Source organism: Rhinatrema bivittatum, chromosome 6 (assembly GCF_901001135.1).
Source record: "Rhinatrema bivittatum chromosome 6, aRhiBiv1.1, whole genome shotgun sequence".
Lineage (NCBI taxonomy): Eukaryota > Metazoa > Chordata > Amphibia > Gymnophiona > Rhinatrematidae > Rhinatrema > Rhinatrema bivittatum.
Genome location: NC_042620.1, coordinates 166,328,887 through 166,356,321, shown reverse-complemented (window position 1 = coordinate 166,356,321; position 27,435 = coordinate 166,328,887). Strand labels below are relative to the sequence as shown.

At 42.3% G+C, this 27,435-nt stretch overlaps 1 protein-coding gene across 2 annotated transcripts in view; it reads right to left on the bottom strand.

Moving 5' to 3' along the window:
- Nucleotides 1–27,435, bottom strand: part of IKZF2 (IKAROS family zinc finger 2) — a 243,514-nt gene that overhangs the window by 21,280 nt on the left and 194,799 nt on the right. For both annotated transcript variants that reach the window (XM_029606127.1, XM_029606128.1), the window contains exon 6: nt 14,308–14,445. In XM_029606127.1, coding sequence (XP_029461987.1) covers nt 14,308–14,445 — 138 coding nt within the window. The remainder of the gene's footprint in view (nt 1–14,307; nt 14,446–27,435) is intronic.

Genomic DNA, 27,435 nt, shown 5'->3' with positions numbered 1-27,435 from the left:
TCACTATTGCCACCATTGGTGGTTCAGTATACTGTCTAATAAAAGAACTAGTGTGTGTCTTTCTCCTAACTCTGAGCCCGACCGGTGGTCCCTCTCGGGATCTTCCCCCGGGGGCGTGGTCATCTGCCACTGGTCCAAGAATCCACCCGCAACTCTCCTAAATAACAACAGATTGCTAACTCCCTAGCAGACTCCTTAACTCCTAAGAGATTGCTAACTCCCAACAAGAAGTCATGGGGATTGAGATCCATTCTGGATTTATGAAGTCTGAATGGGAGTCTGTTGCGGGAGAAGTTCAAAATGAACAATTTCATACCATTCTAACCTTCCTTCAAGCAGAAGACTGGATGTTTGTCATGAATCTGAAGGATGCATAGCTCATATACATCGCTCCCATTGGCAATATATCCATTTTGGAATGGATTCCTCAATCAGTACAAGGTTCTTCCTTTTTGGCTTTCGGTGGCCCTGAGAGTCTTCACGAAATGCCTAGCGATATTAGTGGCACATATTTTGTCATTGGAGGATTTGTCTTTCCACATCAGGTTAGTGAGGGGCCTTCCCGAGCAGGGATGCTGCACTCCTTGGTTAAAATGTGGATTCTTCAGTGGGGCCTTCATGCACAATGGGACCAGTTGCTTCAGCTCTTATCATCTCCAGAGGGTCACAGTGGAAATGAAGGGGTCTCTCCAGTGGTGGTTAGGCCCAGACATCCTAGAGATGAGAGTTCCCCTCTGTCTTCTACCCCATCGAGTAATGCTGGGAATGGATACATTCATCAGGGATTGGGTAAACAAATAAGTGTGGGAGTAGCTTGCTTGTTATGGCGGTTACTACCCTGAACCAATCAAGCCTGATACTTTACTTTGAATACATATACAGCGCAGCTCACTGCTTTAACGGCAGGGGGGAATGAAGAAAGGATTTATATTCAGACAACAGCCAACAAGTAAAGGTAAACAAATAAGCATGGGAGTAGCTTGCTTATTGCGGCGGTTACTACCCCTAACCAATTAGGCTTGATACTTCATTTTGATGCAGGTCCAGCACTGCTCTCTACATCAAAGGCGGGGGTGGAAGGAAATTAGAACCAAAAAGTTAGCTGTAAGGGCCCTGACCTCAGCGGTCAGAGTAACAGATAAGTATGAGAAAAAAGTATGAAAGCTTGCTGGGCAGACTGGATGGGCCACTTGGTCTTCTTCTGCCATCATTTCTATGTTTCCCAATTTCTTGAAGGTCAGCAACTCCAGCATCTGTTCCAAATGAAATGAGGAAACTACCTTTGGCAAAAAGAATGAAACCATATGAATAGTGACTGATTGTCTGAGAACTTAAAAAATGGATTGTTAGGGAGCGCTAGGATAGCGGTCCCGTTTCCAAGGGGATTGTGTGCCCTTGGATCTTGGCACAACCCCAGAGGACTCTAAGGCGGTACCGAGGCTGGTGAGACATGTCCGAGCCTGGGCTGAGACCAGGAAGCCAGGTCCCTGCCGACCTGCACAGCCTGAGTGAGGCCAACCATGCAAAGTTGGTCTCTGAGTGGTCCTCTGACTACTCCAAGCACTTTCAGACCTGCCGCTGGGAATGGCAAAGGCGGCTGGCCGGACAGGAGGCGAGGGCAGACAAAGGCTCTGAAACATGAAGACTTGGACGAGGAACTTGGAGACGTGAAGACACAGGCGAGAAGCTTGGGATGTGTACACTCAGGATCAAGGTTCAGGAACAAAGTCAAGTACTGGGTTGAGGCTACAACGCAGTGCGCCCTACACAGCCCACCACAGGGTGGACCCACGGTACTAGTCAAGGACCACACTTGAGTGCGAGGCAGACTACAGACGAATACATGGAAGGTGAAACTGGAACATGGTGAAGATTCAGTAGAAACCTGTACCAAGGCGCGCCCTACACAGCCGCCCATGGCTGGTCACGGACCACGCTGAAATGGAACAGGTCTTAGGCATGGACGGAGCAGCCTCAAGAACATCCGAGGGCCGGAACAAGAGTCGGGATGGAGGACCAAGACAAGACGACTTCAAACATGAGTTACAGGACCAACATGAGACTTGGCTTCGGCCAACGGTAACATGGAATAGACTTAGTTTTTGGGTACTTGCCAGGTTCTTATGGCCTGGATTGGCCACTGTTGGAAACAGGATGCTGGGCTTGATGGACCCTTGGTCTGACCCAGTATGGCATGTTCTTATGTTCTTAAGGGTGACCCTCCGGAGACTTGAGCTGCAGACGAGAAGACAGGCTCATGCCACGAGGTGATGAAACACGACATGGCACACCAAGAGGTGTGACCATGAGGAACCAAGGGTTCAGGACATCAAAGTAGGAACATCAGGGAACATCAGGAACGGATCACGGAACATCAGGAACAAGACGAAGGATATCCAGAAGAGACCAAGAACATGGAACAACAATGAGGGATCCCACGAAGAACAGGAAAATGCCAGCAGGAGCGAAGACGAGAAGTCCTTGGGAGGAGTAACCCCAAGGAGACTAACTCCTTGCAAAGGCAAAGACAGAGTGGAAGCAGGACCCTTAAAAAGGTCTGAAGATCAGAAGACGCCCAGGGAGGAGTCCAGGTGGGGCCCAGGGCATATCCGGCCACGGGCCCTTTAAATCTGCAGAAAAGACGCGGCCCTGCCCCTTAGGGGAAGTAGGCAGGACCATGGACAGCAGCAATGTTGCTGCTGCGTCGCTGGAAAGAGGACTGAAGCAGGAATGGGCCATGGAGCAGGCCCAGACGTTGGAGGTGGCTCCCTGCCGCAGAGAAGAAACCAAGGGTGGCTCCAGCTGCTGGGAAAGACCGGGGATTGCGGCCTCCAGCCTGTGAAGATGGAGAGGGCGGTGGCAGCTCCAGCTGCATTAGAGCATGGTGGCAAGGCCTGCCATGTGAGAAAGGGATGCCAAAGTGCGCGGCTCCTGCCGCAGTGAAAAAGAAAGGCTGGCTGCGGCTCCTGCCGCGAAGAACATCGACAGCTCTGTGCCATGGAAGTAAGTGCCTGCTTATGGCTGGGACCGCGAGCAGGAGTGTAACATGGATCTCTGCATGATAAAGCCTGGTGCTCTGAAATATATCTAGCTGAACAGATCGCCACTTGAGTGCCAGGTCCTTTACTAAAGTTTCTCTAATGGGCTCTAAAGGAGCCTACATAAGATCCTCAGAACCAAACTGATATTCCAGGAAGATCTCTCAGTGGATGGTGCTTTATATCCCTCAGAAAATGAGCCACATCTGGGTGAAATACTAAGGGCATCCCTTGAACCCTACCTCAGAAACAGGTAATAGCTTCCACCTGCACTTTGAGGGAATTGAGGGATAGTTCCCTCTGTAACCCCCTTCTACAAAAAGGACATAATCACAGGTACTGATGCTTTAAAAGGGAAAATCCCATTTGAGGGGATAGGCCAAAAGATAGCATTGGTTCTAAAATCTGAGAAATGACCAGTGGCCCAGTCATAGTGTGGGAAGGGGAGAGGGGGAGGTAAAATAAGATAACTCACACATGGAACACTGATTTCATTTTTCTTTTATTGCTAAGTATATGGCTGTTATCATATGACTTTGTTACAGTTGGATATTGTATGTAGTCATTTGTTCTGTATTTCTCTGAGGTGATTAATAAAATTTAAATTACAAAAAAAAGGGAAAATCCCATCCTTATCAAACCATACTTCAAAACTTTAGAAACCCAGGCATAAGCCAGAGAAGTCAACTTCTTTCTCACCTGAAACAAGGTGGAAGCTACTTTTTTTGAATATTCTCTGCTTCTCAGCCTTCTCCTTTCAGTAGCCAAACCACAAGACAGAAGGGAGCCACATTTTCCAAGAGTACTGAACCCTAGCAAAGAAGATGAATGTAATTGAATGGCTCCTCCAAGATGAGTCTTATCAGATCCATGAACCAGAGCCATCTGGGTCAATCCAGGACTACCAGGATTACTTGACCCTGATGCCCCCCTATTTTCTGGACAACTCTTGTTAATATGGGCCATGGTAGAAAGTGATATAAAAGACCTCCCGAAGACCATGTCTGTGACAGTACATCTATACCTACTGAGCTCAGCTCCTTTCTTCAACTGAAGAACCTATTCAACTTAGCGTTCCTCCTTGTCTCCATCAGATCTATTATTGGTTATCCCCATCTTCCAGGATCATGGAAAAGGGCAAGCCTGTCAATTCCCACTCTCCTAGATCTAAGGTGTGCCTGCTAAAACAATGTGCTTGAACATTCTTCACCCCAGTGTTCCTCAGGTTCCAATGTTGACAGCACCTGACGAAGAGTTGCCACCCACTTGAACAAATGGCTCACTTGCAATAACAATGCAGGATTTCCGGTCCCTCCTTGTTGGTTCAGATATGCCACTGCCATCATGCTGTCTAAAAACACTCTTACCGCTTTTCCAAAAACCAATGGAAGAAATTCCCATAAGGCCCTTCACATTGTCCTTGTTTTCAAGAGGTTGATGTGCCACATTGCTTCCAACAAGATTCAGTGATCCTTGATCATCAGACCCTCTTTATCAGCAGCAGATGAGGACAAGAAGCATTGAGGAGAGGAAGATGAAGAGGCAGCAGCAGCGGATCTACAGATCACACACTTTCTCCCTTATGCTTCTGTTTTCACATCCATGCCCCATGGGGTAAAGAGAGCATCAGCAGTCTCACTTCCAGGCCAGGCAGAGGAAAATAAAGTTAGTGTCCTGCCTGGCCCATATGAACAGGAGTTGGTGATATCCTACTCTGATCTGGGTGAAGGAGGACGAAACAACCTCCCACTGGCCAGGAAGAAATGGAAGCAAGAGCAGCTTCCTGTCATACCCAATAAAAGAGAAGTCAGCAAATTCCTGCCCAGACTGATAAGGAAAGATCAGTCTTCTGCTGGCTTTGCGACACACTAGTGTGTCCCAACACACCTGTTGAGAACTACTGCCCTAAAGGATGATCAGGAAGATAGAGATTGATCTTAAGAAGGCCTTTGAGGTTGCAGCCTTAATACTGTGGGTAGCAGTTTGTAGTAGCTAAATATCTACGTTTTGTTTGCTCTGATTACAGCAGAACCCAAGAGTCATTGCAGAGGAAGGGCAAACAACACCTTTAAGGTGGATGCCCTTTACGATTTAATTAGAACCTTTGCTAGAGGGATGGCAGTATCTCTTTCAGCCACACATTTGCTATGGCTGTGTAATTAATCAGTAAACATATCCTCCAATATGAAGTTGAGGAAGCTGCCTTTCCAGGTGAAGCTTCTCTTAAGGGAGGACTTAGAAAAGATTGTAAAGATCCTGGGAGAGACAAAAATCAAACAGGTTGCTATTAGATAAGCCCAAGTAATGTGAATGGGGGGGGGGGGGGGGGGGGTGGTGTCACTAAAAAAGCAAATCTCAATTCTTTCGTTCAGGTAGAAGGGGCTCAAGGGATGGTGGTGCAGGCAATAGAGGAAGCACAATGAGATACAAAGGGTTCACTCCCACAATGAGATACAAAGGGTTCACTCCCACTTTTATGGTGCATGGACCCTAATCACAGCAGATCAGAGGGTCTATTCTATAATGAGATAGCTACGTGTTAGAGGTTGCTCAGTAAGTGGTGGATGCCTTCATGGTTTCCCCTTGTCATTCAGCAGTAAAGAAGAAAGCAATGCAGTCCACTGTAATTTGCCTTATCTACTTGGCAGTGGTGATTCCAGTCCCAAGGGAAAAATGGTGTCAGGGTTGTTATTCAATCAATTTCATAGTTCCCAGAAAGGAAGGCACATTCAGGTCTATCCTGGATTTAAAGCAGGTAAACAAGCTTTAAGAGTGCCCCACTTTCTTTTGGAAACTCTTAAGTTTGATGATTGTGGCCTTGAGAAAGGGAGAGTTTCTAACATCCCTGGATCTTTTGAAAGCTTATTTGCTTATTCCGATTAGCAAGATCATCAAATGTTCCTCAGGTACTCAATTTTAGGGGAGCACTTTCAGTTTCAAGCTCTCCTGTTCACATTGGCTACAGTTCCAAAAATGTTTTCCAAGGTAATGTTGGATGGTTGCACCTGCTGTCTGCAAGGAGGGTGTTTTGAAACTTTCTTTTCTCAACGACTGGTTAATTCAAGCAAACTTAGTGGAAGAATGCCAGCAGTCAATTTCCAGAATGATACAGTTCTTGCAGATTCTCGATTGGGTGATCAATTACTCCAAGAGCAAACTGCAGCCTTCTCAAGTATGGGAGTGTCTGGGAGCTCCCTTTGACACCCAAACAAGCAATGTATTTCTTAAAGCAGAAAGGATCTTCAAACTCCAGGGACAGAACTGGAATCTGTTACGGTTGAAAGCTCCAAAGGTCTGGGATTATCTACAAGTGCTGAGGTCAATGGCATCGCCCTTGAAGTTAGTTCTATGAGTGGGAGCTCACATGCAACCCTTGCAGAATGCTCTTATGTCACATTGGACATCTCAGTTTCGGGAATATGAAATAAAATTACCTCTTTTGCTGACTGCCAAGTACAGTCTGTCTTGGTTGCTTTCAAATCAGAATTTATCCAGAGAAATAGATTTGGAAACTCCGGAATAGGTTGTGGTAACAACAGATGCCAGGGGTGAACTGCTGCCTTTTCATGGGTAGGGCTATTGCTGTTTCATTTCTTGGAGTTAGTGCTTCTGAGGTATGGCAGGTTTGATAGACATGTACAGAGTGGAGTTTGTTTGTATTATTTCACAATGCACCTGGTAGTACAGGGAGTTTGTGATGCTGTTATTAAGATGATACCAGAATCAGAATATCTTTTTTGTATGGTGAGTTGTACAGGGAAACGTCTTAGTTCTGTTCTGCACACATTTTTAGGAAGTGGGGGACTCCTGTGGAAGCAGAGTATATGTTTATATTTAGTTCCATGATGGTCATGTGGTCAGTGTATCACGCATGTGAGTACTGCTTTAGGACATCACTCCCCTCCACTGAAATTGTGGTCTTTGTGACTAAAGAAACCAAGGCATCCACCTCAGGGAACTTCAACTGCTCCACTGCTTTATCTGGCTGTGAGTAAATTTTGGTCATAGCTCTGCCCACCTTCAGTCTCACATCCAGAGTTTCCCACTCTGCAGAAGCCAAGGACTTCACTACCCTAGGAAAAGGAAAAGCCTTAATTGCACTTCTGAGATCATCTAAAATAGGATCCTCTTCCTCCTTGGTAGGCTCAACATGCTCTTTAGCTATGCCCATCTTCACCAACTCAACTCCTCTCTCTTGAACAATCAAACCATATATGGATCATATCCCTCTGTAGTAGGGATTAACTTCTCTTCTAGAGGGTTCCTTTATGTCACACTGACCTCCTTCAGTGACCATTCCCCCAAAAACATACAGGCCACTTCTAAATTGTGATCCAACTCCCACCTGACCCTCTTTGGCTAAGAAGGCACACTAGGGATGCCAGAGGAAGCAGCAAGACTTTGACTGGGTCTAAATGGAGTGGAGTCCTACTTAGTCAAAAAGACTAGGTAAATAAGCAGCACAAATTCAGGAGAAAAAGAAGTGGATGAAACTTGAGCCAAAGCTCCTGAGGTTCCACAGGGTCCACCTTCATGGGAGATAAAACACGAGGCTCAAAGAGGGCCTTCCTGCTCCAATGCTGAAATCTAAAATGGCTGCTGGTTCCCTCCCGGCAGGCCTACTTTGAGTCCCACACCCAATTTATCCACAGGCCCAGAAAAAGAAGCAAATCTTTTATTTTCCCCAGAGGAGCAGTCTTCCAAATGACTCTCACCTCCTCTGGCACATACACAGAACAGTCCTAATGCTGAAGCGTTCCGCGGTTGCAGTTATGCTGCAGATAAAAAGTACTAAGACACTAAACTGACTCTTATCCTCTTCTTTCTTTCAGATCCACAGTCTGAATGTCCACTCTGGATGAAGGACAAGGCAACTGCAGAAAGCAATTCCTTTGTACTCTCTCTAGCTTCTTCCTTTTTTAAGCTTTATCATACACATACAAATGTAGTGAGAAAAAAGAGTGAGGGTTACATCCCTCAGGTATTGCCTATAATCTGGAACGTGATCCTTGTCAACTTGAGTCTCAGTCATCTAACCAAAAGTAGCTCAGTCGAGAAGAGACAGGATAGGGATAAGGAGGCCAGGATTGGGGAAAGAGGAAACAGTATCACTGGTTTTCAGTCTCTCCCTCAGGACAAAGGATCAAGCCAGAAAAGGGCCACCAACTCCCTGCTTGTCCCTACTCAAACAGGAAAGAAATGGCCTCAGAATACCAACACCATTCTAGGTGCAAGACTTCCAGCTGCATGATGCACCTCTCCCATCTGCTGGAGACAGAGAAATACTGAGGTGCTGCAGGTGGCATAGTTCCCTATAAGGGCTTATGTCAGTAAAGCTTGTCTTCTCTGTCTCCATCTGCTGCTGGTGGTGATGGTGATGGTGGTGGTGGGAGGTTGGAGGGGGGGGGGGCAAAACCTCATGTGTCTGGACTGGTTTGATGGGACAATAAGGAAGTGCAATATATACATACTCAATGGGTGAAAACATAGGTCAGTCACAATGCCAAACCCTGATCTCTCTATTCAGACTGCAAATCTGGATACACATTAGGGCCAGTGGTGCTTTTCATCATGTAGACGTTCTGTCTACTGTGAACAAGAGAACAACTGAAGACTGTACACATAGGGCCGGATTTTAAGAATTGTGCGCGGGCGTAAATTTGTGCACGCAACCCGGCGCGCACAAATCTACGCCCGATTTAAAGTTGTGCCTGCCTCTGGGCAGGCATAGGCTGCACACCGCCGGCCGGCCCACGATCCCAGGCACAGCGGCAAATGGCCGTTGTGCCTGCAGGCTCTGGCCCCGTCCTGGACCGCCCCGCCCCCTTTTCAAGCCCCGCGACATACGCTCATTCCGAGGCTTGTGCGCGTCGCTGAGCCTATGCAAAATAGGCTCAGCACGCAGGAGCAGGTTTTCTGAGTTACGCGTGAAATATACGCGCGTAACCCTTTGAAAATCCGCCCCCAAATGCAAAAAGACAGGAATAAGACTGTAAAATATGAATTGTATTGCTTGTCAGAGAAATGGTAAGCCATTTTTATGTGTAAAGCAGTGCTTTATCCGTAGAAATGGGCTTTTAGAAAATTGCCTTCCCTGTTTGCAGGTAAACATACATGTATAGTGCCACTGCATATGTAACGTTAGCTGCAGTGAGGTGTCCTTGGGAGTAGAATTTTCAAAAGTATGTACATATGTTTACTTGGAAAAACAACCCATGTAAATTAGCAGGCGTAAATGTGTGTGGGTAGTTTTCCTGGGCTAATTTTTAAAATGAAATTATGTGCATACATTTACTCTGAAAATTGGTGCCAAATTTGAAGGTAATTGACTGTACAACAATGTGGGTAGTTACAAAAAATTCTCCCCCCAAAAATAGTTAAGCTTTAATATTTGTGCTTGCGATAGGTCCCTTAGAAAGTGCCCTTGTACAAAACTTCATAGATGCAATTAAATATTAATAAGAATAAAGCTTAGTATATCTGTCCCTTAATATTGAATTTTTCATTTAAACAAAGAATTATAACATTACTCTTTTGTTATTTCTGTTGGTTCTTTTGTTATCTGTAGCTCTCAGTCTGTTGGAATGTTAAAGCAGCCCATTTCAAAGGTATTCTGTCTCCTATTCATAAAGGGTCGGATTTTAAAAGGGTTACGCACGTAACCCTTTTAAACCCCTCCTGCGCGCGCCGAGCCTATTTTGCATAGGCCCGGCGACATGTGTATGTCCCGGGGCTTGAAAAAGGGGGCGGGGCTTGGGCGGGGCGGTCCGGGCCGGGGCTGGAGCCTCCAGGTACAGCGGCCAATAACCTACGCCTGCCCAGAGGCAGGCGCAACTTCTAAGTTAAAGGTAAGGGGGGGGGGGTAGGTAGGGCTGGGGGGCGGGTTAGGGAGGGGAAGGGAGGGGAAGGTGGGGGGGGGGGGGGCGGAGGGAATGGAGAAAGGCTGCGCGCACCGACCCCGGATTTTATAACATGTGCATGGCTGCGTGCGCATGTTATAAAATCGGGCGTAGATTTGTGCGCGCCGGGTTGCGAGCACAAATCTACACACACGGGTAGCTTTTAATATCTGCCCCAACTTGTTTTACCACTGGTTTTATGGCAAACAGCAGGAACATAAATGATGCCACAATCCCTATTCAAACAATCCACTGAACGGTTGTAATTTTCAGTCATTACCAACAGAGCCACCAACACCCCAAGCTGATACAGCCCTGGTTTTGCCCCATTTTATGCACGGAGTTGTAGTTCTGATTATTTAAGGGAAATCAAAGGGACAATCAGCAATGCCTTAAAATAGATCAATGAGACAATCAGAACTACAACTCCATGCATGCAATAGGGGCAAAACCAGGCATGTTTGGTCAGTCTTGGGTGAGTTCATAATCCTAATTACCAATTTAGTGGTTTTAATATAAACATCTGTATCCCTGTGCCAATCAAGTACTTAGTCCCAAAATAGCAGTAAATGTTATAGTTTTAAGAAATCCAAATAGCCTCATATAGTTACATAAGAAAGCAAACGAGCCAACCTATGGTTCACAGGTCTAGCTTTAGGATAGCGTTTATAACTTTGGTTATCTGTAAGGAAAGTTAAATATCTAAAATCTGCATTAGAATCAACAGTTGAATTTGCCTACCCAAATACCTTAACCAAACCTTGTTTTAATCTTAATTTTAGTATTCCTATTTTTGATACAGGGCTTGCAAGGACTCCATGCTCTAGAATCAAACTCTGAAAAACTATTTCTTCTTAACCTGATTTTACAGAATGGTGACTCTAAAATTTATTATTCAAAGCCCCCAAACAAATTTAGTTTTCAGGGCAACTAAAAAAATGCAAAAAATATGTTAAATTGATTGAAAAAAAAATTCAGTGAAATATCCCATCTCAAAAATACCAAGATCCCTACCTCCAAGTCAAAACATAGCCTAAAAATCTTATGGGGAGGGAAAAAAAAATCTCTTGTACTCACAACAGCCTCCCTGCCTAATGCAAATGCCCAGCATGTGGGGCAGCAATGTGTGCCTTCAAGGATCTTTACAGACACATACAAGAGGGCTTTTGAGCAGCTTGTTTTTCTTTTACTTTCTCACTTGTAGGGGGTCTTCATATTTTTTAAGTCACTGTCTTTTGTTAAACATTTTTTTCAATTGATTTTAAATTTAATAGTACCTGCATTTTTAATCTGAATTATTTTTACACGCCGTACAACTTGAGAGAGTATTTTTTCCCCCATTTTTCACACAAGAATCACTGGGACACTGCACCTCAACACAAACGCCTGATCGTATGCTACCTTAACAGGGAAGGAAGGTGGCTAGACTAGATGGGACTTGAGGCTTTTATCTGCTTTAATCTATTTTTCTACATATTCTGAATTATTTTTAAATGTCTTAATAAGATTACTATACCCACTTTTTAATATATATTTTTTTTATATAAATTTTGTTTGGGCACCTTTCTACACTAAGGGGTAGATTTTTAAAAAATGCGCGTTCGCGTACTTTTGTTGGCGCACCAGTCGCAAACAAAAGTACGCTGGATTTTAGTAGATACGCACGTAGCCGCGCGTATCTTCTAAAATCCAGGATCGGCGCGCGCAAGGCTGCCGATTTTGGGCAGCCGGTGCGCCCCGAGCCGCACAGCCTGCCTCCGTTCCCTCTGAGGCCGCTCCGAAATCGGAGCGGCCTCGGAGGGAACTCTCTTTCGCCCTCCCCTCACCTTCCCCTCCCTTCCTCTACCTAACCCACCCCTCCCGGCCCTATCTAAAACCCCCCCCTACCTTTGTCCACGGATTTACGCCTCCCGGAGGGAGAAGTAAATCCGCGCGCCGAGACGCAACCCAGGGGCGGTTCCGGAGGGCGTGGCCATGCCCTTGGACCGCCCCGGGCCGAAACCACGCCCCCGGGCCCGCCCCCGAAACGCCGCGTCGATCAGCCCCACCCCCGACAAAAAACCACGGGACTTACGCGAGTCCCGGGGCTCTGCGCGCGCCGGCAGGCCTATGGAAAATAGGCGCACCGGCGCGCAAGGACCTGCTCGCGTAAATCCGGGCGGATTTACGCGAGCAGGGCTTTTAAAATCCGCCCCTAAGTGGCTGACTAATAGCCCATTTGGAAACATAAAAAGAATTCAGAACATCTTTTCAGTACTCTGCAACTAAGCAACCTCTATGCTTATTCCATGCTTTTTTGAATTCTATTACTGTAGTGGAGGCAAAAAGAGGAACAGAATTCAAGAAAGTATGGGAGAGGCACAGAACATCCTTAGTTGCAAACAAGTAAAGAGGAAGCTGTAGATCAAATTAGGTCTATAGTATTGCAAAAGGAAGAAAATTAGGAAGTCTAGTCAGGCCTTACAGCCATATGTACTTTCATATGCACCATCATATTATATATTTCTATGTATGAAATTCCTAAAAGCTTTTGAATGAATTAATAAGTACTGTTATGATGTGTCAACTTTAGATAAGTTAGTAATTAATGACAGTAATGTATTCTGAAACAGAATATATCCTACAGTTTGGGATGAAGGACCATAAATCAAAACTGAGGGGGACTAATTGACTAGCACAACAATAGAAAAAGACCATTTATTGTAACATACGGGCTATATGATTAACCTTCTCACTAACAGATGTTGGGAAAGGCTCTAAAATTCGGGTGAAGAATTATCAGAGCAACTACTATCAGATTAAATATGTGTTTGAGAAAAGTAAATCCATCTCTTATGTTCAAACAAAGCTCTCCTTTATTATATGAAAACCTCCCTCCTTTTTTTCCCCTCTGGAATTGAGACTGCCACTGAATGCCAAATAATGAAGGACTGCTGTGAGTGGCCGATTTTCTTTTCTGGTGCCCCTTTATTCCATACAATTGAATGGTGCTCTATATATAGTTCAGAGGTCCCTGCAAACCAGCAAACCAGAAATATTTCTGCTTTCGTAAAAGAAACTCAGAGACAGATAATTTCACTGCTTCAGTTTGGTCATTCACCAAGAGGTGTCCATGTTCAATATGCATGCCAGTCTAAAATCCCTCTGTCCCCCACCCCCAAGAATATCCCATTCACATTTTAAACTCATTTCACCTTTTCAAAATGTCAAACATTTATTCATCACTGCTAAATTACTAGGATGGAATCTCACCAGGGATACCGGGGTCATCTAACAGATTATTTTCTTATTTAAGATCATCTGATGACTCCAGGTCATAAGGAACTTGTGAGTTAGTGTTGTTTTAATATTCACACTGTATACCATTCAAGAATTTGCAGACCTATCTTCTTTATAAAATGGAAAACAAGCCCTAGAAGTGACTAAGATTTGCTATGATCCTAGAACCAAATAATGTCTTCATAAGAAAGCTTTCTATTATGAATAATTTGAAAATCGCCATTTTTGTCTACTTTCTCTATTCACAACTGATATGTTGATCTAGCTTAAAGTTTATCCAAACTTAGAAATAAGGTCAATATGCAAAAGAGAATCTTTATAAAAACAAGCATGTGCTAAGGTTCCAAATATGAAATCCAAGTAGTCAATATTCAAAACTAAACATCTAAATGAATAAATTGGAATTAGATGGATAACTTGCCATTTAGATAGATATCTTGTGAGTTATCCATCTAAATGGCTTTGAAAATTGACCACCTGATACTTTGCTGAATGAACAAAAAAACAGCAAAATAAATACATAAAAATCTGCATGTAGCCATAGTTATAGTAATTGCATCACTCTGGTAAAATAATAAAAAAATGCTATATACTTTTAATGTCTTTCCTTTTCCAGTACTTTTTTCTTGTCTGCATAATAGGCTGTTTCCTCCTGATTCAATACAAGCCAGTTTATGATTTCACAGTTCACCAGCATGGAAGGATCTGCAACATATCTAACACTGGGCTGTGTTACCACTGAAGGGATAAGGTGAGAGGCAAAGGACAATTATACAGTCAGAATTTTGTCATTACCTTAGTAATAAGGTGATTGGAAGCAAAGGCAGAAATATATACTGTACTGTTGGACGACACTACCTAACTGGTAACTTGGGTACCCTGTCAAACAAGTTGTCAGTTTAAAGATAGATATGCTTTTTCATTATACATCTTATATATTGAATTTCCTGGTCAGCTAATGCCTGAAATATTTTGTTCTAAAAGTTTAGAGTCTGCAGAAGAGAAAAAAACAGAACAAGGAACCAAACTGAAAAGCATTTTGAGAGTTTTTGCCAAAGTAGTGGAGATTCCCAATTATCCCCTGCACTCACCATGGTGAGTCATGGCCTGCCCAGAAGTCTCCATACTGACATTCTGCAAATAGTTGTGACAGCGTTCTTTGTGCTCCTCTAGTGAACTCCGTTGCTTGTAGCTCCGTCCACAATAGTTACACTTGTGAGGTTTGCCCACTGTGGAAGGAATAGAAACAGTTATTTCGAGAGCAGTATATGTATAAAGATCATAGCAACCTTTTTATTACCAGCAACAAAAAGAGGGTGGGTGAGAATGAAAGACACTTTCAAGAGTTATTGAATCCAAATATTTTCCACACACATAATCCTTTTCCTATATCTCAGTCACCCACTATGCTTCTCAGTCTCTGAATGAACTGGCTTGAAATGACAATCTCAACCATGGAGAAGGTGACTTGTTTGTAAAAAGAAATCGAGGACACTGCTCTATTAGAAACTCATAAGCAACATATTGAGGCGACCATGGTGTCATTGCTTCGTGGTGGGAAGGATTTGACCAACTTTATCCGTTGCGTCATTGTCTGACTTTGCAAAGTGAAGCCCTTCTATCCTCAGGTCGAGTGTAAATCAGGGAAATACCAGTTCCATTATGAAAGGAAGGTTTTCTTTCATACTGTATAAAAGACTATTTTTTAACAGTAAATAAGTCATAACTAAAAAAATGAGTACGCATACTGCAAATTCCTCTGAGTGCAGTATGATAGCATAGAACAATCCCTATAAACTTCAGAGAAAATATAAAAAGTGAACCAAACCAATAAAAAAGGACAGGCATAGGAAAAAGAAAATTAGAAAGCCTCACAGAAGGCCAGCCTGATGGCTCAGGAGCTTAGTGCTATGCACAGCCATGCGGAAGGTCCCCAATTCAATTCCCAGCTTGGGTTTTCTGCTGCGATAGGGAGGGTGTCATGGCATTTCCTTAAGAGTGACACTTACAGGTTGATTCAGTAAAGTACGCAGGAGAGCAGACACTCTCCTGCGCATGCACCGGCCACTCACCAGTGCACACAATTCAGTATTTAAATTAGGTGGTGCGGTAGAAACAGGCAAAAGGAGGCGCTAGGGCACTAGCGCGTCCCTAGCGCCTCCTTTTGACCCGGAGCGGCGGCTGTCTGCGGGTTTGACAGCCGACGCTCAATTTTGCCGGCGTCGGTTCTCGAGCCCGCTGACAGCCACGGGTTCGGAAACTGGACGCCGGCAAAATTGAGCGTCCGGTTTTCGGCCCGACAGCCACCGGCCCATTTAAAAAAATGTTTTCTTTTTTTTTTTAAACTGCACAGAAAAGCAGTTTTTACTGCTTTTCTGTGCACTTTCCCGGTGCCGGCAGAAACTAGCGCCGACCTTTGGGTAGGCGCTAATTTCTTAAAGTAAAATGTGCAGCTTGGCTGCACATTTTACTTACTGTATCGCGCGGGCATACCTAATAGGGCCATCAACATGCATTTGCATGATGAGGGGGCTATTAGGTGCCGCGGGTTGGACGCGCGTTTTCCTTCCCTTACTGAATAAGGGGTAAGGGAAAACGCGCGTCCAAGGGCAGATTAACAGTGCGCTTCTCGGAGCAATATAAAGAAATTAAAGACTTATAGGGTGAATTTTCAAAGAGTTGCACACACAGAAATTAGCAGATGTGGGCACATAATCATATAAATCCTATTTCATAAACTTCAAACAAGTAATGGTGTGTGAATAAATTTGACCCTATAGAAAAGTGGTGGGCCAGGGTGTTCCAGGGCAGGGCCAACACTTACACATATAAGTTGCTATTTTATAACCTGGATGGCTGTGACCTGCACATATTTACACTTGCTAATTATCTGGTTTAACTGAGAATAAAATTCTTTATAGGCAAATACTGACTGAGTGAGGGATCAGGATAAACTGAAAGGAGTTCAGGCTGAAGAACCCGGAGGGTCTTGATGACCTAGAGACAGACTGGGCACACTGATGGACTAATAGCTAAAATTGGTAATTTCCTTCACATGTTACAAAATTTAATGATTTACACTCGTAAAAGCCGATACGTGCTAAGGAAGATATACGAATGAAATCAGGGACGGTACTTTTAAACCGGAGCGCAGGTGCACGTTTGTCAGCCTGTGCCCAGGACACGGCTATTTTAAAATATACGCGCGTATATGGGCGCACGTTATAAAATTGCCTGGCTACACACACAGGTGCGCTCAATTTTAAGTGAGCGTACACCTGTGCATGCAAATCTCGCTTCTACCACACAAGTGGGGGGATTTTAAAAGGCTAAGGTCATTTTAACTAAAAATATATAAAAAGTTAAAATGGGTACGTGAACAAAATCAAATGCCATACTTCTGTCAAAGTTGATGTTAATCTGAGAATGATTCAACTTTTTTCAACCACATTTTTCTAAAAATATGCCACGAGACATTCTCATATACCATAGGACATGGGAAACAATAGCTGGGAATATAGCAACTGAAACTAACCTCTTCATTATAAAGAAAATAATTTAATTTAGCGCTTTCCTTTTGAAAAGGTAAATGGCATTGCATTTTGGGAAAGCATTTCAACACAGTTGAGTCCGTTATGCTGAGGTATTGTTTTAAAACCAGAATTCAAAATTAACCCAAATCATATATGCGCTCTTTTTTTAAGCACAGAAGCAAAATAAGACATCTAAAAATGCGTTAAAAAAAGTTTAGGGAGACAATTTTTACATTTTGCGACAGACAAAACAATTGTTAAATTTTGATGGTAGTCAGTTTACAAAGGCAATTCAGATCAGGTGCATATACGGCCATGAGCAGATCTTTACAAGTGTTTTATAACCCGGGCATATGATATATGCGCATTTTATAAAATATATGTATCTCTACCTCGCAACACGCGTGCATATGTAGGCTTACACGTGAATACATGCAATGCATTGAAACCTCATATATCAATGCACTGAATGTGCATACTTTCCATATCTATTTTAAAACAACGGGGTCGATTTTAAAAGCAGTGTGCCAGTTTAATAACATGCGCGCGCTGGTGCATGCATGTTATAAAATCCAATGGCCGCATGCTCATGCGCGCCGGATTTTAAAATCCGCGCATACAAGTGCGAGTGGCCTGCAACTCGTGCGCACAGGGGGGAGAAACTTTAAAAGGCCACGCATGGAGACGGGAGTAGGGCTTCCCCAGTTCCCTATACCCCTACCGAATCTTCCTACCCTTCCCCCTTCCTCCCCGACCCCTAACCCCTTCCTAGCTACTTACTTTTTTTGTGTTCAACTACTTACTGCTCTTCAGGAGCAGAAGTAATCTCCGCGTGCTGGCTGGGAGCCAGCGTGTGCTTCCCCGGGACAGCATTGAATAGTGCTGTCCCGGCCCACTCCCTGCCCCTTTCCCCACCCAGACCACGCCCCCTGGCCCGCCCCTTTGGAGAGGCCAAGCACTTTGTCGCAACTGGGTTTTTGCGCGTGGCCTGGACCTTTTGAAAATGTGTGTGATCTGCACAAGGCCCAGTCATGTGCATAACACCCCATTTTTGCACATTTAGCCCCTTTAAAATCGGGCTGTATATGCGTATATAGTTTACACATGAGAGGAAAGTAGGATTTACTTGTATAATTCCTGATTTATGTGCCTAAGTAGGCCAACTTTAAAACATGCCTAAATGAAATGAACCAATTTACCAATTAGCCATCAGTTTGCCCAGCTCTCCAGGTCATCGAGACCTTCCTGGTTCTTCAGCCTGACTCCACATCCTACTCAGTCAGTATTACACAATAAAAACGTTTATTATCTCGCCAAATAATTGGCAGGTGTAAAAATACACAAGTAAATTGGCAAATGTTTGGGGGTAATTTTAAAAGAATTTAGATGCAGAAAACTGGGTTGTACACGTGCAAATGCACTTTACTCATGTAAGTGGGATTTTGAAAATTGCTACAATATCTGCCATTAAATTGTCTGTAGGACATTCATGTGTAAGTGCACTTTACACGTATAAATGGCTTTTCAAAATTGCTGCAATCGTATGTTACATTTATATGCATAATTCCTTTGAAAATTCACCTGAATAAAAAAAAAAAAAATTCACCTGAATGTGTTTTTTTTTTAAATAGCAACTTATGCCCTGGCATGCCCCTAGACTGACTCCTTTTGTATGCACATATATATGCATGCTAAAATGAAAATATTCACTTCAACTTTTAGAAAATGTGGAATGCACAAGTAGAGGCTACTTACATACTTATATGCTAATTTTTATGTGTGTAATGTGTTGAAAATTCACCCCATGTCTTTACCACCAGGGGCAGAAATCAATATTAATAAAATATATTCCATCAGGCAGCAAATTTACAATTTAAAGAGGCCAAAAGTGTGAGTTTACAGCATTCACATTTATTTTCCAGATTTTCATAGTTGAAATATTAGTATTACTTTATTCAGAAAAAATATACATTTCAGGATATGAGGCTAGTAATCTATTAAGATAATTGCACAAAAATGTGAAACATCCTTGTTTTCCAATCTCTATTACAGGACTTTGTAGCCATGTGATTTATCTAGTCAAAGGCCCTGGTGTATGACCAATATTATATTATCTAAGTAATAATCATTTTCATGGTTTATATCTAAAGTAAAAAAAAAATCACAATTACACCCACAAGCTGTTCCCAGGTCCATGATCTTTATATTATGCTCCTTAATTAATTGAGCCTTATATGCGTTAATGTCATTTAATAGTTTCCCCGATTTAATGAAATGGCTTTTCATCCTTTGTGTTTGCTTAGTCCTGAGAAAATCTGGTAACCTTTCAGCAGATTTACCACGTTTTTCCATTCTCCCTGGAGGAAATGTTTAACAGAGAGCCAACTGTGCTGTAAAAAGACATGCCTCCAACTATGTAAGGTACACCTGCAAGGATGTAAGGAATTGGCAGAAGCCATGAAACATGGAGAGTTGGCATCAGATCCAAGTAAAGTGTTTCCTTTTCACAGCATGTCATTAAGAAACCACAAAGAAGACTGAATCCAAGCTTCATAAACCTAGTAGGCAAAGCTTTTATTTTCTTTTACCAAAATAATTACAAGCATTGCCTTCTAATATAATCAGCATCATTTACATATATACAATGCAGAAGATTCCTTACAACCTTGAGATCACAATAAATTGTTCTTGTAAGTGGAATGCCTTTCTAGTAACAATCATTACCATAGAAAAATACACATTCTGCTTTCCAGCAAATTTCTTATACAGGTAAGTTCAATGTTCTTATCGTAGAATGTCTTACAAATGGAATTGATTGCAATAGTGGGACATGTGCAATGCAAATAAAGTAACTGGCTTTATTGAGTATATTATCTTACTGCTGTACTGCATTAAGAGTACTTGTATATTAGCAAGTAATAAGATTGAATAAACTTGACTCTGAGGAGATGACTATTAATGTAAGATATAATTGTTGCGTAGCTGTTCTAACAACAATATTTAATACCAGCAAAAATATGAATAAAATAAGGTTTTCCATATTAAAGCTCACAGTACTCCACATCAAAGAAAATATCTTGGTGGAGTTCCCATGGCAGGTCAGTGACATCTAAGCAACAAATTGTGAAGCCTGGAAAGTCAGCACCAAATCTCATGTTTTTACCATTTAAACATTGAAAATTGCTGTCCTCCCAGTATTTTGTCCCTACATAAAGATAACGAATACTGGCCTAGATTCATCAAACTATTGCATGCGATAGGAAGATGGGTGTGTTTTAAAGTAATAGCTTATTTATTGCAAAGTACATTACCTTAGCACAGGTATTACCACAGAGTGCAATAACGTTTCACACTTTGCAATAAGTGCCACAATGGGGAGGGGAAGAGAGAAAGAGAGAGAGAGAGAAAACACCTAGCTATAAAGCCTTTCTAGTAGTTAGGTATTTATACCTCTATATGAGACCCACCTAGTTACTTGAGGTGAGTTTTAGATATTAGTGTAGGGGTTAGGGGCCACTTTGACATTCAGAGTGAGACATACGAACAGAACTGTGCACTCTTGTGATGATTTGATGTCCTTCGGAGTGAGTAAACTCACCCAAAGATGAGATTTGTACAATGTTCTCTCAACCTAGCTTGATGAACTTTCTACCTGGGAAACATTAATGTAGGTTGAGAGAACATTGTACAAATCTCATCTTTGGGTGAATTTTCTCACTTCAAAGGACATCAAATCGTCACAAGAGTGCACTGTTCTGTTCGTACGTCTCACTCTGAATGTCAAAGTGGCCCCTAACCCCTACACTAATACCTAAACCTCACCTCGATGAATTAGTTGGGCCTCATATAGAGGTATAAATACCTAACTACTAGACAGGTCTTATAGCCAGTTTGTCTCTCTTTCTCTCTGTCTCTCTCTTTCCTGTGGCAGGTAGTTTAAAAAACTAACAATGTTATGAGCAAAAACATCACAAAATGCCATAAAGCTATATTGCACAGCTTAATGCAAATAAAAGAGGTGTAGTTATTAGCCATGTTAAACCTGTGTGATATGGGTTTGCAACCTGCAAAGCCAGCCCACTTGGCCAGAAATCCTGCCTTAAACTCCCCCCCTTTTCTAAATTAGCATGGCACCATGCGTTATGATGCTTTTCGCATGCAAAAAACGTATTAACATACGCGAAAAGCCCGTAACGCAGCTTGGAAAATAGCCCCCACTGTTAGAAGGTGCTGCAGTCACCTCATCCATTTATGAACTCTACACCCTCCAACATTTCAGACTCTAAATTAAATATCGTTTAGAGTAGCTAAACAAGTGAGCAGAGAGGAAAGGCATTTTTCGAGCAAGAAGGATTGTGAAGATTTTAAATACATTTTAAAACACATCAACAGATCATTTAGAGGAAATAGATGCTTACACTGTATTTTGGATATTGCACTAGACAGAAATTTCATGTAACAGAACAATACCAAAATAATATCTGGTCAGCTTAGGGAAAGCTTGAGCTCAGTAAGGGCTGCATACTCTAGTACTGCTTCCAAACCTATTTTGTAGAACTAAAGGTCAACAAATTGTAGGTGATACATTTTTATTGGACTAGCTTTAATGTGCCTAGCTTTTAAAAGCTGTGTCCCCTTTATCAGGTCAATGCAGAATAAGCTAAAGATTCTTACAGAGGGAATCTAGCTCTTAAAAGCTAGTTGCAAATGTAGTTAGTCCAATAAAAAACGTTATCACTTACAAGTTGTTTTTTGACCTTTATTTCTCTATAGCCAAGTGGACTGATACAAGCACTCTAATTTATTCAAACTTGTTTAGTGTAGTTATGAGTCATCCCTGAAACATCTCAAACATATACAGACGGGCGTCATGATCAAATTAAGTAAGGGCCCTAGAAATTAAATTATAGCTGAAGAGTATGCAAACTTGATTTCAATAACAAACCTATGGACCACGTAAAATTTCAACCCAGTTGGATCAGTTACAATTGCAACACTGTTTGAACAATCTAGTCATGTTTCATTCATTTTAACACTGGCCTAATGGATAAGGCACTGACCTCCTAAGCCAGGGAATTGTGGGTTTCAGTCCCTTCTGGGGTGATGTTTCTTTACTTGCATGGAGTGGCTGTTACTACCCTTAACAAAAACATGGGGGTAACCTGCACGGAATGACAGTTATTACCATAAGAAAATTGCTGGGCAGACTGGATGGACCATATGGTCTTTTTCTGAAGACAATTTTAAGTTTCTATGTAATGTCTTAAAACCTATGAATTAAAGACATGAATAGCTAAGGAAGAATAGTCAATCTGTTAGGAAAATAATTACTTTCAGGAGAGGAACAATTTAGAAAAATACCTTACCCTTATGATAAATTTTAAACTAACACACAGTACAGTAATAGTATTCACCTAGCTGATAAAGTCTGTATTATTGAATATTGACTTGGGAATTCTTTCGCTCAGCTGAAGCAGAATAACTTTACCTAAAGCGCAAATATAATATTGTGGCCCTTATCAGTAGATATTATTTAATAACTGCAGTAGTGTTAATATAGTACAGCACTATATAGCTCTATTGGAACCATCACAATTCTGCTTAAAGTCTAAAACATTACAAAGGTTCAAGCAGCCTAAAATTTTAAGATTTTAATCTCTGCGTGTTGTTATACTTAAAGCAGAAAAGACTGAAATGAAAGACCTGTATAACATCAAAGAAATGACAGAGCAAGAAACACTGCAGATGATATTTTTCTATTTTGCATATCATATATTATAATTTCACTTTAACCATAATTCACAAATGTAGCAAGCCGTCTTTATTTCATTAACTCACTTTTACAAATGTATAACATTCTTTAAACCCAATAATGTTGTTATTCAACTTATAACCAATAATTCAGGGATTCTCATTCTTCTAAAACCAGCTTTAATAATGAGGGAGTTACTGTAGTGCTGTGCCCTCTGACCTTTTTCCAGTTGCTAAACTACAGCAATGCTTATTACAAAGGGCATTAAAGATACAATATAAAATGTAATGTCAATTATTTAGATAGATAGAGTCAGAAAAGAAAATGCCAATAGAAATATAAATCATATATATATCTACTGACAGGATAAAATAAACCATAGGTTTGGATGCATGCACCTTAAAGACTTAGTGGGAACATTTTTGATACTATAAAAGCAGTTTGCAGGTCCACAGACATGCAGACTTGCACTTGGTTGATGGCAAGAGCAAAGTATGCAGAATAAAATTTGCACTGGGATTTCATGATGAAATTCCCACACATTGCCTTTCTTGATCTATATGGTCCCTTTTTCCCATGGCAGAAAGTATGCATACTTTTAGACCCTAAAGGGAGTATTATTTGCAGCCCAAGGAATTTACCCATTACTTGGGCAAATTCCTTTGAAAATTGTCTTCCATCTCTTGCCATTTGGGACTATGTAATTTTCTCTGCTTAGATGTACAACATACATCCAATGTAGACAGCATACTAAGCAGCTGAGCTTCTGGTATAGATTTTAAAAACAGAATGAACTATATTTTCATTTTGTGAGCAACTGAATGCTGCTGAGGCATGAAGAATGATGGAAAAAGCATGTTGATTGACTCCAGGACCTACAGCTCTCTATTTAACTCATGCAAAAAAATGTGCATGGTGCTTCAAAGCTGCACTTAAGTGCTAGAGGGAATCCAGGTCTGTAAATTGAGTCAGAACAACACAAATAGGGACCAAATTGACTGGTTTGCGATTTAGTTACACATCAAGACCCTTAGCACAATTTAGTTTTCCAGCATGAACAGTAAATATAGAAGTCAAATTCAGACATACAGTAATTTTCATTCAATGGTCAAGGCCTGCTGAATTAAAGCAACAACAGAAACCTGAATATTCTGCAAGGCCATCAACAAAACATTTTCATGGGTCAACTTCAAATCCTTCCTCCGACATGTCATTGTTTCAATTGAAATGTGCATCATTTTAAGACTGGGGATGTTATGGAGAAACAAAACTCATGCTCTCATCTAAATTATTGCTGTTCACTTATGTGCTCTTTGGAAGTGGATCATTTTCTGCAAGAGCCAAACATTCTTCTGTCTATGCCAGGAACACCTGCTGTTTATGCTATGCACTTCATCAGCGTACATGAGAAATTAAGAAAAGAAGTTTGCAGCTTGAAGAACAACCTCCAAAAAAGAGGTCATTGTATTCTGATTTGTTCTTATGCCAAAGAATGGCTTACAAATTCACTATGTTTTCCCAAAGTGGAGAAAAATAATGTCCTCCTTTTAAAATTGATCCCTGGAATCTTTAGGACTCTCAGGGAACGAGTCCAATCTCTGGAGGCTAGAGTAGCAGACTTGGAAGAGCTGAGGCAGACAGAGAGGAACATTGATGAGACCTTCAGGGACATAGTAGCCAAGCCCCAAATCCAGTCTGGCAGCTCCAGTGCTGCCTTGGATCAGAAAGGTCTCCCAATAGAACATCACCCTGGTGTAGCAGGAAGTGATCCTGTAGCAAGGACCTGCTCTCCAGATGATGTATTGTCCTCTCGCACTGAGGACAAGTTTCCCAGGTTTACTGCCCAGAAGGGAAGGGTTAGGTCTGTCATCATAGTTGGTGATTCAGGTATTAGAAATGTAGATAGCAGGATGGCTGGTGGACATGAGCACTGCCTGGTAACTTGCCTGCCTGGTGCGAAGTTGGCAGACCTCACGCGTCACCTAGATAGGATTATAGACAGTGCTGGGGAGGAGCCAGCTGTCATGGTACATGTGGACACCAATGACATAGGTAAATGTGGGAGAGCCACATTTAGGATTTTAGGTAGAAAGCTGAAATCCAGAACCTCTAGGGTGGCATTCTCTGAAATGCTTCCTGTACCACGTGCAAGTCCCCAGAGGCAGGCAGAGCTCCAGAGTTTCAATGCATGGATGAGATGATGGTGCAGGGAAGAGGGATTCAGTTTTGTAAGGAACTGGGGAAACGTTTGGGGAAGGGGAAGACTTTTCCAAAAGGATGGGCTCCACCTTAACCAGAGTGGAACCAAGCTGCTGGCACTAACTTTTAAAAAGGAGATAGCGCAGCTTTTAAACTAGAACAAGGGGGAAAGCTGACAGTCACTAAGCAGTGCATGGGTCAGAGAAATGTATCCTTGAAGGATACTAATGAAACAGGAGAGTTAGGGCATCCCAACAGAGAGGTTCCAATAAAAGCAAACGTAGTCCATGTGCCTATATGATAAAAATAACCTGAGCTAAAGATTTCCAAATTATCCCTAAGAACTGAAAAGCAGGTTAATAATACAAACAAAAAACCCATTTTGAAATGTCTGTATGCCAATGCCAGAAGTCTAAGAAGATGGGAGAGTTAGAGTGTATAGCAGTAAATGATGAGATTGACATAATTGGCATCACAGAGACCTGGTGTAAGGAGGATAACCAATGGGACAATGCTATATTAGGGTACAAATTATGGGGCAGATCTTTAAACCTGCACGCGAGCGGAGATTTGTTCATGCAACTCTGAGCGAACAAATGTACGCCCGATTTTATAACATGCGCGTGCTGCCGCGCGCATGTTATAAAATCCAGGGTCGGTGCATGCAAGGGGGTGCACAATTGTGCAACTTGCGCGCACCAAGCCACGCAGCCTTCCTCCATTCTCTCCGAGGCCGCTCCGATTTCAGAGCGGCCTCGGAGGGAACGGGCAGTGCGCGCAAGGTGCACAAATGTGCACCCCCTTGCGCGCGCCGACCTCAGATTTTATAAGATAGGCGCGGCTACGCGCCTATCTTATAAAATCCGGAGTACTTTTGTTTGCGCCTGGTGCTTTTTTATAAAATGTACCCCTCAGTGTTTTTTTGTTTTGTTTTGTTTTTAAATCGATTATTTTGCAGAGATAGCTATTAGAAAACTGGATGTAATAGATCTATGGCTTTCTTTCATCCTATTGTTTAAAGCAACATCATATTATACCATCAATATTTGCCGTAGCCTGTTAGTTTAATGAATAATGAGACCTCATATGTATTATGGCAGGGTACTAGTGAATTAGTCCCTAGATGCCAATAATTCAATAGTGCGGTGATATGCTCTGCGTGCACCGTCTCAAAATTATAATCATAGGTCTCACTAGATGATCACGGTACCGACAATGTCTTGTCAGTTACAAAGTGTCATAGGCAGTAGAAAGGATAAACACTTATCGTAGCATGGTTTGCAGTCAAGGACTTGGTGCTGGCGTATTGGCCCGACACGGCTCGTGTTTCTGGGGAACCTTCTTCAGGGGCCGCAGTGTGCCAGTGTATTTTCCAGACTGCCAGTTTCTTCTGCTACTTGGCTGCAGCGATATTTTGGCCAAAATATCGCTGCAGCCAAGTAGCAGAAGAAACTGGCAGTCTGGAAAATACACTGCTACTTGGCTGCAGCGATATTTTGGCCAAAATATCGCTGCAGCCAAGTAGCAGAAGAAACTGGCAGTCTGGAAAATACACTGGCACACTGCGGCCCCTGAAGAAGGTTCCCCAGAAACACGAGCCGTGTCGGGCCAATACGCCAGCACCAAGTCCTTGACTGCAAACCATGCTACGATAAGTGTTTATCCTTTCTACTGCCTATGACACTTTGTAACTGACAAGACATTGTCGGTACCGTGATCATCTAGTGAGACCTATGATTATAATTTTGAGACGGTGCACGCAGAGCATATCACCGCACTATTGAATTATTGGCATCTAGGGACTAATTCACTAGTACCCTGCCATAATATATATGAGGTCTCATTATTCATTAAACTAACAGGCTACGGCAAATATTGATGGTATAATATGATGTTGCTTTAAACAATTGACAAAAGATTGCATCATACTTTCAACAGTTGTATAGTTATTAGTTTCTTTCATCCTAAACATCTGTCAACTCTATAATAACTCAATGTATCAAGGCAATTGCTGCGTTACTTGCAAAACAAAAAACTATACCGCACTCTTTTTTATCCACATCACTAACACAATTTATGTAATTGAAATTTCTAAAAAACAATTTAAATCACAAGGAGGACTTCAGATGCCAGACTGAGCGATTTTAAAAGTCAATCTGGTAAAAGGCAAAATCATTAGTCTGAAAAAAATTGTTTTATAGAAATGTATTTAACGTTAGCAGCTGCCACTTCATTTGTCATCCCTTTCGCTTTATCCTTTCCTTATCTTAACAATTAATTTTTGGTAGCCGCTAATAAGAGCCCACATGTATTCTGTTTTTGGTAAAAATTGGCCACAGCTTTTATTTTAAAACACAAACATAATAATTTTCTGGTTACCCGAGCCGGTGGTATGTTCCTCGCTGCTGCCCACCGCGGGAACCAAGCAAGGCAGTCCTATGCAGTGGGACCCTCCTGCCACCTTCGCCTTATGCCTCCCGGCGCTGACGGCTACCCCGCCGTCATGTGATGTCACCAGCACCACTTGTAATACGGCCCAACCGGCCCGGGTACTCGCCCCTCTCTCAGCTGCGACATAACCCCCAAACATTGTTATACATTCAACTGTGCTAAATAACATAGTTGCGCTAACTGTTTCAATAGTATCACTTATCGTGCAAGTATAATAGTATTACCACATTTTTGCCTGCTCCCAGGGTGGGTGGGTGGGCTTTTTTCGGCTGTCTCGCAATCCA